The 13412-nt window shown below is 32.0% G+C and overlaps 1 protein-coding gene across 1 annotated transcript; it reads left to right on the forward strand.

Moving 5' to 3' along the window:
• Nucleotides 1-277: 277 nt before the first annotated feature.
• On the forward strand, nucleotides 278-862 carry LOC139526745 (uncharacterized). Its single transcript, XM_071321909.1, has one exon. It carries the CDS (start codon nucleotides 278-280, stop codon nucleotides 860-862), a length of 585 nt encoding a protein of 194 aa, XP_071178010.1.
• Nucleotides 863-13412: the final 12550 nt, after the last annotated feature.

The raw sequence follows: 13412 nt of genomic DNA on the forward strand, positions 1-13412 counted from the left end.
CTGACACCGTTTTTAATAAAATAAAGGAACAAGGCAGAAAGCAACCAACTATAGAGGAATTACAGTGGTACCAGTTATTGGCAAAATAATCGAAACAGTCATCAAAGAGCGTACAAACAGCAAAGTACTTGTAACACAAAATAAAAGACAGAGAGATTTCACTGCAGGATCGTCGCTCCGCGCTGTCAATTGAAGAAAGTTACAGAGAACCCAACGACAACAACACAACTTTCCAACTGGCACTCTTAGGCACAAAAGCTGCCTTTGACACTGTCATATGCTCAGGAGGGTCTTTTTGGCAGGAATCAACGATGGACACTGGGGACTGATCAAAGATCTCCACGAAAATGCTAAAAGTGCTATTAAATGGGAAGGAAACGACGTAAACCAGGGAGTGCGACAAGGAGGTATACTTAGCACCAACTTCTACAAATTATACATCAACCAGCTGCTGAACATGTATGATACAACTGATGCAGGATACAGAATTGGAAACATAAGCGTAAACAGCACTGCTTGTGCAGATGACGTCGCACTTATAATTAGCGAGGAACCACACCAAGCACAATTGCTTATAAACATGGCATGTGATTTCGCATACATGGAAGGCTACCAATTACAACCTACGAAAAGTGTGGTACTTACCATTACCAACAAAAAGCAAAAATGGGATCCTGTAGCAACATCCCTCACCATGGGCCAACACGAAATGCCGTCAGTAAGAAGTGCCACACACCTGGGAATCATCAGAACCACGTCACTAAAAGAAAACATGACTGCTAATGTGGAGGAAAATAAAAAAAAGCAAGGAGAAGCGCATATAGTCTCATTGGAGGAGGGTTTCACGGCTATAACGGATTAGATGTAGAGACAATGGTACATCTGTACAAAATATATGTATCCCCAGTACTTCTCTATGGCATGGTGCTAATACTACCTACAACAAGCTGGTTGGCACTAATCGAAAATTTCCCAAAAAGCTACTCTGGCAAATACTCTCATTACCAACTTGCGTAGCAGATATAACTATTAACATCTTAACCGGAATATTGCCAGTAGAAGCCGAAATACATATTCGAGCACTTGGACTCTTCAACAACATCTGTAACCAGAATGAAGAAAGTATAGAAAAATCGCTAGCTAGACGACAACTAACCGTAAAAAACAACCAAAGTGCTAGTTGGTTCGTAGCCATAAAACATATGCTCAGGAAGTACAATCTGCAAGAAGCTATATGGTACCTGGACAACCCTGTCAAAAAATCCTTGTGGACCTCAAACATCAAGAGAACAGTGTATAATTACTGGAGCAAGTCAATAGTGCAACTGCTGCCACTGTATAAAGGACTAGACCATCTCACAACGGGAAACCTTGACAAAGGTAAAATTCATCCTCTATCCAGAATTAACTGCCACTCAGCCATAGATACGGCAAGACTACCAGTTAAACTAAAACTGCTTACAGGATCATATACTCTACAAAGTAAGCGAATAAAAATGTATAAGGATGAAACCGATTCTAAGTGCCTGCTACGCTCAAAGGATGATGAAACTGTGACTCCTTTCATATTACACTGCATACAACTCCGAAATATCAGGAACAAGATACTTCTAGAAACAGTTGATGTACTAAACAGTCTTGGAATTCAATTTAATGAACTATTGGACAGTGAAAAGTTACAAATAATTTTGGACATCACACTGGTAGCAACATCAAGGAAACTCTCCCCAGCCAGTGTAGCAAAAGTAGAACGCCTAACTAGACGATTAATATATCAGTTACATATAGCCCGCTATAAGATAGTATGTGGATGATAATTATAATGATTATGACTCTAAAAAAAAAAAAGATAATCGCTTCCACAGTAAAAAAGAAGAAACTAATCAATTTCAAAGAGCGAAAATAACGAACCTATTTTAGCATATATATACATACTAAAGTTATGCTAGTGATGACATTTTATTAAAGTGTGTGATCTTAAAGTGAAAATATTTTAGATTATATATAGCTAACAGAATTTTAAACAATACATGAAGGACCTTTCAGAAGAAATGAATATAACTTTTAGATAATACTTTGTAATACAACTTTTAATTCACGAGGAAGAGGCACTCATCATTCTTTTATCTTTTTACCGTTTTTACCGCAATTATGGAATAGTGCTGTTGATATTTTTAAAGATCAATACTAACTTTTAAAGAATACGTCAATCGGTTAGGGGTATAAATGTGATACCAGTGTATATATAAAGAAAGGGAGGAATTTTAAAGTATGTGACTTGACTTTTAATCAACACAGAAACATTGTAAATACATGATAACGGAATTGTATAATTGTGTGTGGGTAGGATCTCACTTTGTATATAGTCTCAGCACTGCAACACATTTGGTGGAGGCATTACTGTATTATATAAGAAAGACCACAAGTTATACATACTAGCGTATGGTTCCTCTACAAAGGGGGTTAAAGATACAGAGGTAAGGTAAGGTAATTATGTCCGCCTGGACTTTTCTTCCTACGTAATCAAGACCGCGGCCAGAATTTGCCTATGAATTTAAATCCCTTGAAAAAAATTTCTAGGAAAATAAGTCCATACTAGTGAAATATATCCGGCACTCAATTTCCTTGGGCAGTTTTTTTGTATCCGTACTCTAATTTTAGTCTATGAAAAAGGTTCCTATAAAATTTTATTTCTCAAGACATAATTAAAATTAATCAACATCAAAATAATGAAAGACAATAAGCAAATCCCTTACTGCATTATAGTCAGCTTTAAACCTCCCCGAAGCAGCAAGCTAAGACAAATCAGAGACATATACTCTGGACAAATATAAAACAAATCCTCGAGAACAATTCAAACAACTTGGGACAAGCAAATACAGAGAGGGGCGGGATAAAACATATAAGCGCCCTTTAAACTTTGGACAGCGGTTTAATGAACAAACTACAAAAACCAGTTGAAAAGGGCTTAATTCATCAGATTGATACAAAGCAGAAAAACAAGCAACAAAATCATAGACCGGACGTGGAAGGATATGTATACATCCAACTAACAAGAAAGACGTTAGGTACAGACCAGAGAGAACGGTAGTAGTTACTACAGCTAGTTCAAAGCCAATAACAACTAGAATTGTCATTGCAAGCAATAGCGGATGTCACCCTTCCCTCATTGCCACTAAGTGGCAGCCATTTAATTTTTTTTTACAGTGAATGCAATTATATGCATTGGTATATATCTCTTTCTATAAATTTTAAGTACATGAATTTTCAATGGTCGCTTCCAATATTTGATTGACTGTTTATCAAAGATCTTCCATTCACAAATAAATAACCGATCCAAACCAAAACAATGTATTGTACTATTATTAATGATTATTTTTTCCTGGACAAACTTTTTTTTTTGCCTTAGGCGAAAAACAATCTTTTTTTTTGGCGACAAGTCGAAAACAACTTTTTTCTTTCAATTTTAGCATTACATATAGTGGCAGCTGAGGGTCAAACAAACAATTTTTTTTCCTCAGGGTCAAAACAAATAAATTATTTTTTTCTCCAAAAACTGAAAACAAACTTTTTTTTTCCAAAAATTTGCATTTAGGCTATTTCGTGGATGCCAGTTTTATTGGGAGAGGAAGCCGGAGTGCACCGAGAAAACCACCGACCTTCGATAGGAAGTCAATTAAGATTGGAGTCGAGTTCATCCGCACGAGCGGGGTTCGAACAAATAATGATTGTCAGTTTTTCTATCCAAAAAGTGCCGTTAAAATACCAAAAATAAAATCAATAATATAATATTTATAAAAATATAGTAAAACATTTATATTATCATTAAAAGTCAAATATTAGATTTTTCCATTGTGCCTTTCCAGAATACAGATGTGTAAATGAGCTGTCAACAAAAATTAAACATTGAGAAATGGAACTCGCGCGAAGACGGAGAACTGAGTTCAGAAAATATGAAAAAGAAACTACGATTTCAAGGATATAGTTATCTAAAATATTATTTCAAACCTGGGACAGATTTCCCAGATCACAGGCATGACGTTTCGAAAAAGGATGCCATTATATCGGGAAATTTTCAGTTTAGTATGTATGGACAAATTGTAGTGTTAAAACCGGGAGATATAGTAGAAGTTCCTAAACATATTATACACAATGCACGGGTCGTGGGATCAGAAAATGTAATATTTTACGATTCCACAAAATATATTGTATATTCATGAATTTTTCTTCTTAATTAATTCTTCTCTCAGATATATATTGTACGCATTTGTTTAATTGAAATGTCAACGATTTTTGCAGAATTGGTGGCTGGTAAAACCAGCTTTGTTTCTGATTTTTCTCCTAAACTCTCTGTTTAATATTATATAAATGTATTGTATTAATCATTTGACAAGACATGGAATAGAAACATGAATTTCCATGAACTAGTGTACACACGCTAAAATGAACATCATCAACTATTCCCATAATATAAATAAGGTCAAGGTCAGATGATACATGCCAGATAGGCAAATACACCTTACAATCCTTCCGTTCAACAAATATATAGTTGAAATACTAGTATTGCTTTGAGAAAAACTTACCTAAACACAAAAGCTTAACACTGAGTATTGAACCATGAAAATGAGGTGAAGTTCAACTAAAGATAATTCCATGCACCAAATATGGTTGATCTATTGCTTATAGTTTTGAGAATCTTGGTTTAAAAGCTTCCTTGTGAGCAGCAACCCTATATCATAAAATCATGGTAGGAAATACAAGCTCGTATCAATTGGGAGGTATATACTCCGTATGCAGGCGCTGCTGAAATGTTGCTACATAAGAAAAACTTACCTGAACACAAAAACTAAACACTGAGCTATGAACCATACAAATTGGGTCAAGGTAAACTAAAATCTGCGCAACTGACATGTCCATCATCAACTATTTCCATAAAACAAATATAGTTGACGTATTTCTTACAGTTTAAGAAAAACGTCCCAAAAGCGCAACACTGAGGAATGAACCCTGAAATTCGAAATGAGGTCAAGGTCAAATAAAACCTGCGTAGCTTCTATTGAAGTCCCTCCTCACTGTCCTACTACCTGTTGATACATTTATTTTTGGCATTGCACAAGTCATATCTTCTCTGACTGTTCATGACGTTAAAATACTAAATCCGTGGGATGTGTTTTAGTTGATTTTAGTATCTGATGCATGATTTCTTTTATTATTACTTGTTTTTGGCTTTTAACTAGCTGTCAGTAACTGCGAGTACCCTCAAATCGTATTTTTTTTTGTTAATTCGACCTGTTGATAATGCTTATAATGCTATTTTGTTGTTTTATATTTATATGGATCTTGTCTATATTCCAACTTTGTTTATTTGGACTATCACTTCTTCTTACTACATTTGTATAAAATTCAAGATTGACCTGTATTTTTTTAAAACCGTTTTTTTTTTTTTTCTAAAGTGAAATATTTTGCGAAGGGTTTAATATTTCGCAGTGGTGTCTTGACATGGCTTTGTTTTGACTTGTGTGTTTGCTTTTTGGCCTTGAATGTTGTCCCTAACATTTTTTTTAACTGTGCATTTGCATTCAGATATTGCAGATCAAATTTATTCGTTTATAGTGTATTATTTCATATCGATTGAAAATAAGATTCTCTTATTGGATAAAAAGGGGTCACAGGACATTCATTAATCTTCAGTAATAAATTGCATCGGTCATTAACAGAACAAAACGGACTAGAAAACTGGTCGTTAACGAAATTTTACATGATAATGACCGGTGGGGCGTGTTTTCCGTCTGATATTGACAGTTTGGGCGTGCTTTTCGTCTGATAATTATTGTTTGGGCGTGGTTTCTCTGTTTATAACCGACTGGGCGTGGTTTCTCTGTTTAGAGAGATGTACCTTTTATAAAACATAATCCTGTTTTTTAATATTATATTTAAGTTGATGAAGTTTTTATTATTTTTTTCGTTAATTATATACAACAAGAGTGAACACACTGAAATGTATCGCCTTCTTTACTAATCATTGATATTATGTTGAAAGTCCTCAATATAAAGCTTTATAACAACCGTCACATAAACCTGAAAACTAAACATTGAACTTTGAACCATGAAAATGAGGTCAAGGTCAGATGAAACATGCCAGGCAGACATGTACAGCTAACAATTCTTCCAAACAACAAATATAGTTGACCTATTGCTTATATTTATAATTTAAGAAAAACAGACTAATTTTGACAGCATAAAAACTTAACACAGAGCAATGAACCGTGAAAATGAGGTCAAGGTCAAATAAAACCTGTGCGACTGACATATAGATCATAAAATATTTCCATACACCAAATAAAGTTGACATATTGCATATAGTTTTAGAAAAAAAAGACCAAAACTCAAAAACTTAACTTTGACCATTTAACCATGAAAATGAGGTCAAGGTCAGATGACACCTACCAGCTAGACATGTTCACCTTACAATCATTGCATACACCAAATATAGTAGGCCTATTGCATACGGAATAAGAAAAACAGACCAAAACACAAAAACTTAACTATAACCACTGAACCATGAAAATGAGGTCATGGCGTATATATTTGTTTAGGGGCCAGCTGAAGGACGCCTCCAGGTGCGGGAATTTCTCGCTACATTGAAGACCTGTTGGTGACCTTCTGCTATTGTTTTTTTATTTGGTCGGGTTGTTGTCTCTTTGACACATTCCCCATTTCCATTCTCAATTTTATCAGATGACAACTGCCAGTTGGACATGTTCACCTTACAATGCTTCTATACAGCAAATATACTAGACCTACTGCTTAAAGTATCTGAGATATGGACTTGACCACCAAAACACAACCTTGTTCACTGATCCATGAAATGAGGTCGAGGTCAAGTGAAAACTGTCTGACGTGAATGAGGACTTTGCAAGATATGCACATATCAAATATAGTTTATTACTTATATTACTTATAATAAGAGAGAATTTAACATTACAAAAAATCTTAACTTTTTTTCAAGTAGTCACTGAACCATGACAATGGGGTCAAGGACATTGGACATGTGACTGATAGAAACTTCGTAACATGAGGCATCCACATACAACGTATGAAGCATCCAGGTCTTCCACCTTCTAAAATATAAAGATTTTAAGAAGTGAGCTAACACCACCGTCGTAGCCGCCACCGCCGCCGGATCACTATCCCTATGTCGAGCTTTCTGCGACAAAAGTCGCAGGCTCGACAATTAAAGAGAACTTGATTAAATATTTATATACTGAAAAGTTGCACTAAAATGAATGGCAGTATTACTACGACTGATCTTCACTCTTTGCAATAGAAATCGTACAACTACTCGAGTTCGCTTTAGGCGTTTTGAATTTATGAGAATTTTCTAAAACATGGTTTCTCAATGAAATAAACATAATAGTTCTTGAAAAACTGGTCATTATCGACAGTATGACAGTCCAAATATCACGATAATGACCAGTTTTTCAACAACTATTATATAATTAATGTACGTTTTTTGATTGAGTTAAGTCTGCCAATTGATATTTTATCGTGTGTTTTTCTATGTTGTGATGTTATGTCATTGTTTCAGAAAAAGGGAGAAGGTTTGGATCCATTTAAACATTTAATCCCGCTGCAAATGTTTGCACCTGTCCTAAGTCAGGAATCTGATGTACAGTAGTTGTCGTTTGTTTATGTAATTTATACGTGTTTCTCGTTTCTCGTTTTTTAAATTTTATATAGATTAGACCGTTGGTTTTCCCGTTTGAATGGTTTTACACTAGTAATTTTGGTGCCCTTTATAGCTTGTTGTTCGGTGTTAGCCATGGTTCCGTGTTGAAGGCCGTACACTGACCTATAGTGGTTTTACTTTAAAAAAAAAATGTTACTTGGATGGAGAGTTGTCGAATTGGCACTCACACCACATCTTCCTATATCTATCTGTTAATCGTATTTGATATATTGACTAATACTTCGCAAACTTAACCTTGTTTACTAATAAATGAAATGAGGTCGAGGTCAAATGAAAACTGTCTGACGGGCATGAGGTACGCACACGCTAAATATTTATATTTGTAGTTATCCTATTATTTATAATAAGAAAGATAATAATATTACAAGAAATCTGTAGTCACTGAACCATGAAATGAGGACATATAACAGATGGAAACTTCATAACATAAGTCACCTTTATGATCTTAACAAGAAATTATTTGTATCTGGAATAATTCAAAATTCTGGAAAATTGATCAGAAATATATGATGAAAACCAAAAAGGGCAAGCAATACGCGCAATTAGGACATCGCCTTACCATGACACGGCCGCAATTTTTTGACATCGTAATAAAAGGCAAAATAAAGTATGGAGTAGAATATTCAACATTTTTATAACATGTTTCCAAGGATAGAAATATTGTTGTTTTGACAAAAAGCTAAAGATGGTAAAATATTCGTCTTCGATGTTCCACAAAGAACAATACAATAAATAGCTAATTGTTGTGTGTTTTGTTGGGTGTGCTTTCCGGCTGAAGATGTCTATCCTATTATAAACTAGTATCCACTTAAAAGGTCTGTTGAGAATAACTAAGAAATAACTCATGAATCCATTTGATTATAGTTTATTAGAAAAGAAGATATAATAACATATTATAACTATTTCTCCTTTTGAATGTGTATTGACCAGAGTTCTTAATAGCCTGTATCCCCATACAGCTTCGTATTATATAATTAAATGCGATATTTATGGGGTAACATCAAAAGTAGCTACCACGATCAAAGAACACCAGTATCACCTGGTCCTATCAGTCTTTGCTAATAAAAGGACTACTGTTATCTCAATTCTTTAACATTCTATTTTCAGGAATAGCTTTGGCAAAGTTAATCATAGGTAAGTGATTTGTTTAAATGTTAATAATGAGCATAGAATAATTAAATTTGGTTATCAGTCAAAGCTTTCAATAGACAAGAACATATTTCAAATAAAAAGCTCCACAGGGGACAGCTTGATACAACATCAGAAGTCGAGCCCTTAATGGTCGGGGCAAGTATGGACACAAAATAAAGCTTGTTACAGGTCTGAATTTGGATTAGAAAATTTGACATTTACCCTTTATAGTCCAATATCAAAACCCTTAATACATATTAAGATTCATCAATTCAAATAACCCTGTGAATTTTGTATAAATCAAACCAAGTTTTGATCCGTTGGACCTTAATGTGGACCAGGCCCAAATTCAAAATCTTTATTTACGGCAGATTGAGTATATCAAAGAACCCCTTGAACTCAATTTTTCCTAAAGTCAAGCCAAGTTTTCATTAGACGTTTTGGACGTTAATGGTCGTATAAAACTGGATCATAAACACATTTAGATTCGGCATTTCAAAAAAACTTAATATTCATTTTTTAATGAAATCATACGGAGTTTAATTTAAAACCTTTTCTGCCGATGTATAAAAATTAGTATCAGAGGATATTCTGTTTTACAGATGCATTTTAAAATGAATTAAAGTGGTACCTAACACTGCAGGGAAATAACTCTGTCAAATCAGCTAAACGTTTTAATTATCTTGACTTGTCAAGGGAATATAAAGCTTCTCAATGATCAAAATCAATTTTTTTAAATTTTTATATTTTTGTCAATGTTCCAAAGTAAATACTTTTTCAAAATTTTATGAAAATTAAACGAGCAAAATTAATCTCCGTGAAGGTGTTGGGTACTACTTAAGAATATATATTATTATCACCAAAGCTGCAACTTGACATTTATGCGTTTAAATTTCATTAATAGTTGCAGTAAATATACATAAAACAATTCTTACGAATGAAACAAATGATCTTATACTTTGTTTTTGTCAATAACCTTTTGAACTCAGGATGAACAAGTTATAATTTATCATTGGTTACAATGGTGACTTAAGAGTTAGTCAAATGATCTATATAATCAAAAACCAGTAATAACTCATGAAACATACACACATTTTACTAGTAATCTTAAATAAGATAAATAAACTCATCATAAACCTATCAAAACTGAATATAAATAAGATAAGAAAATTATAAAAGCTGATTATACAGAAAATAATAAAACAATGTTAAAGATAATCTAAGCAATAATAGACAATAATTATATAATTATTATTTGAAGAACAATAAATGTAATTTTATTATTGGTACAGCTAGTATACACCTTTTCAGAAATAAAAAAAAATAAAAGAATAATATGTAGGAGGACACAAATTCCCCCACTCAAGCTCTGCAATTTTCCAAGTTAAAAAGGACATAACTCTAAAATTTCGATGGGGGAAACTTAAGTTTGGGACATACTCGAAAATGAAAATGCAATTTACCAAGATATAAAGGGGCAACACTCAAGGAGGGTATTTCAAGTGACAGAAATGTACACAATTGCTTTTAGGAATTGCATTAATACTAAAATATTTGCAAACTGTAGTGTAAGAGAAATTTTATATTTTACTTCAAGTCTTAATTATTTTAGTTGAAATTGGTTCAGTATTCAGCCTGTCGAAGTTAAAAAATTAAATTTATAATACAATAATCAGTATAACTTTTTTGTCCAATGTTTAAAAATTCACAATTACATAGTTTTGCATTTACAGTATGCACTTATAATACAAGTTTTAACATGATATTTACAACAAAATGGTTATTACTGAACAAAGTTTAACCATGAAATTTACAATATAATGGTTAATATGGTTAACACTGGTCCAAGTTTGAACATGATATTTGAAATATAAAGATTATTACTGATCTAAGTTTAAACTTGCTATTTACAATATAATGATTATTATTTCTTATAAAGCAAGACTCTTGGAATATGATGATATCTGGAAAAAATTAATTCTGAAACTAAGTTATTGTAAATAGCAAAAAAACAGAATAAACATGTTATTTGGTCACAATGGTTGGCGTAAAAATTGTACCAATTATCTAGCTTACCCTTAAACAAGTTAACTTTCATTCTACATAGACCTTGTCCACAACGTTATTGGTATAACGCGTATATATATAAAAACTATTTTAAAAATTATCAATCATTACATTAAAACTTGTCCAAGATAGTGCTGAAATGAACCATTGATATAAGAATCACCAAAAATTGGCATGCATTGTACACATGAGAACACTAACAATGCAATCTTTCATATTATAAACATTTCCTGGGGAAACAATTTGTTTATTATTGAACTTGTCCACGACATTGCTGATTTCAACCTATGATATGAGTCTCATAAAATTTGACAACAATTGAACACATGAGAGAACTAATAAAACCAGACGAATGGATGCCAGGTATTTCTAATTCTCCCATAACGAGTCAGGCGAGGAAAATGAACTATAAAAATGTTCACATAGCAGAAAACTGATAATTGTACAATTACTACTATAATGACAACACACAAAAGGTACATGTAAGTATTCAACTTTTTTTTAGAAATTTGAAAAGATTCAGTAAAATTACACTAATTTTTAAAACATTTAAACAACATTGTACCAATTCTTCAATTCTTCAATTAACAGTATAGAAAAATGAAAATATAAAATAATAATTCTGACTCCAAGAAAAATTCTAATCAGAAAGTCCCTTCAGAACATATATACATATTTCCCCCCTTGATGAGTACACACTTCAAAGCAGTTGTAAGGAAAAGAGCTTGACAAATTGCACTGACCCCCTAGTATGTCAAATATTGTTTGATTAAATCTATATATGGTTTATTTTCATTGTTGGAATGCTAGATATTGACATATACCCCACATCTCTTATCATGTTAATCTATATTCAGACAAAATTTGTCAAACTTCACTAGAATAAAACAAAACATATACAATATAATGATTTAATAATGTTTGAACAAGAGTTTTTTTCAAAGAATTACATATCACTTATCTAAGTTTCAAAACAATAATTATAAATATGTATGATTCAATACTAATTTCTGAACCAATTTAAAAACAACTTTGTATACCAAAATTATTACGAATATAAGTTTGAACTTGATATTTACAATGTTATTGTTAATTATTACTGACCAAGTTTGAACATATCTAAAATATAATGATTATGATACTGATTTATGTTCGAACATCATATTAACAATAGAATGATGATCCTTGATCAAATTTGAACACCATATAAACGATTAAAAGATTATTCTTGTAATAATTTGAAAATCTTATTTACAATATAATGAGTATTACTGATAAAGTTTTAACGTTATATTTACAATGCAATGGTTATAACAGATTAAAATTTGAACATCATATTTACAATTATTATAACTGATCACAGTTTGGGAATGATATTAACAATATAATGATAATTGTGCAATTAGATTGATATATAGATGAAGGTGTTTTCTTTGAAACAACATGAAGATTATTACTGATCAAAATTTGAACATCATAATAACATCATAATGATTATAACTGATCAAAGTTTGAACATCATACTTACAATAGAATGGGTATTACTGATCAAAGTTTGAACATCATACTTACAATAGAATGGGTATAACTCATCAAAGTTTGAACATCAAACTTACAATAGAATGGGTATAACTAATCAAAGTTTGAACATCATACTTACAATAGAATGGGTATAACTGATCAAAATTTGAACGTCATACTTACAAAAGAATGGGTATAACTGATCAAAGTTTGAACATCATACTTACAATAGAATGGGTATAACTCATCAAAGTTTGAACATCAAACTTACAATAGAATGGGTATAACTGATCAAAATTTGAACATCATACTTACAATATAATGGGTATAACTGATCAAAATTTGAACATCATACTTACAATAGAATGGGTATAACTCATCAAAATTTGAACATCATACTTACAATAGAATGGGTATAACTCATCAAAGTTTGAACATCATACTTACAATTTAATGGGTATAACTCATCAAAGTTTGAACATCAAACTTACAATAGAATGGGTATAACTGATCAAAGTTTGAACATCATATTTACAATATAATGGGTATAACTCATCAAAGTTTGAACGTCATACTTACAATAGAATGGGTATAACTCATCAAAGTTTGAACATCATACTTACAATAGAATGGGTATAACTCATCAAAGTTTGAACATCATACTTACAATAGAATGGGTATAACTAATCAAAGTTTGAACGTCATACTTACAATAGAATGGGTATTACTGATCAAAGTTTAAACATTATATTTACAATAGAATAGGTATAACTGATCAAAGTTTGAACATCATATTTACAATAAAATGATTATAGCTTATCAAAGTTTGAACATGATATTAACAATATGATAATTATTACTTCAATGTCAAAGTATGAACATTATATTTACAATTAAATGATAGATAATGATTAATACCCATGTAAAGTTGAACATCATGTTT

The sequence above is a fragment of the Mytilus edulis genome, chromosome 6 (genome assembly GCF_963676685.1).
Source record: "Mytilus edulis chromosome 6, xbMytEdul2.2, whole genome shotgun sequence".
Classification (NCBI taxonomy): domain Eukaryota; kingdom Metazoa; phylum Mollusca; class Bivalvia; order Mytilida; family Mytilidae; genus Mytilus; species Mytilus edulis.

What these genes read in the sequence shown, in the direction of transcription:
- LOC139526745 (XM_071321909.1), top strand. Translation starts at nt 278, where the DNA reads ATGCTCAGGAGGGTCTTTTTGGCAGGAATCAACGATGGACACTGGGGA.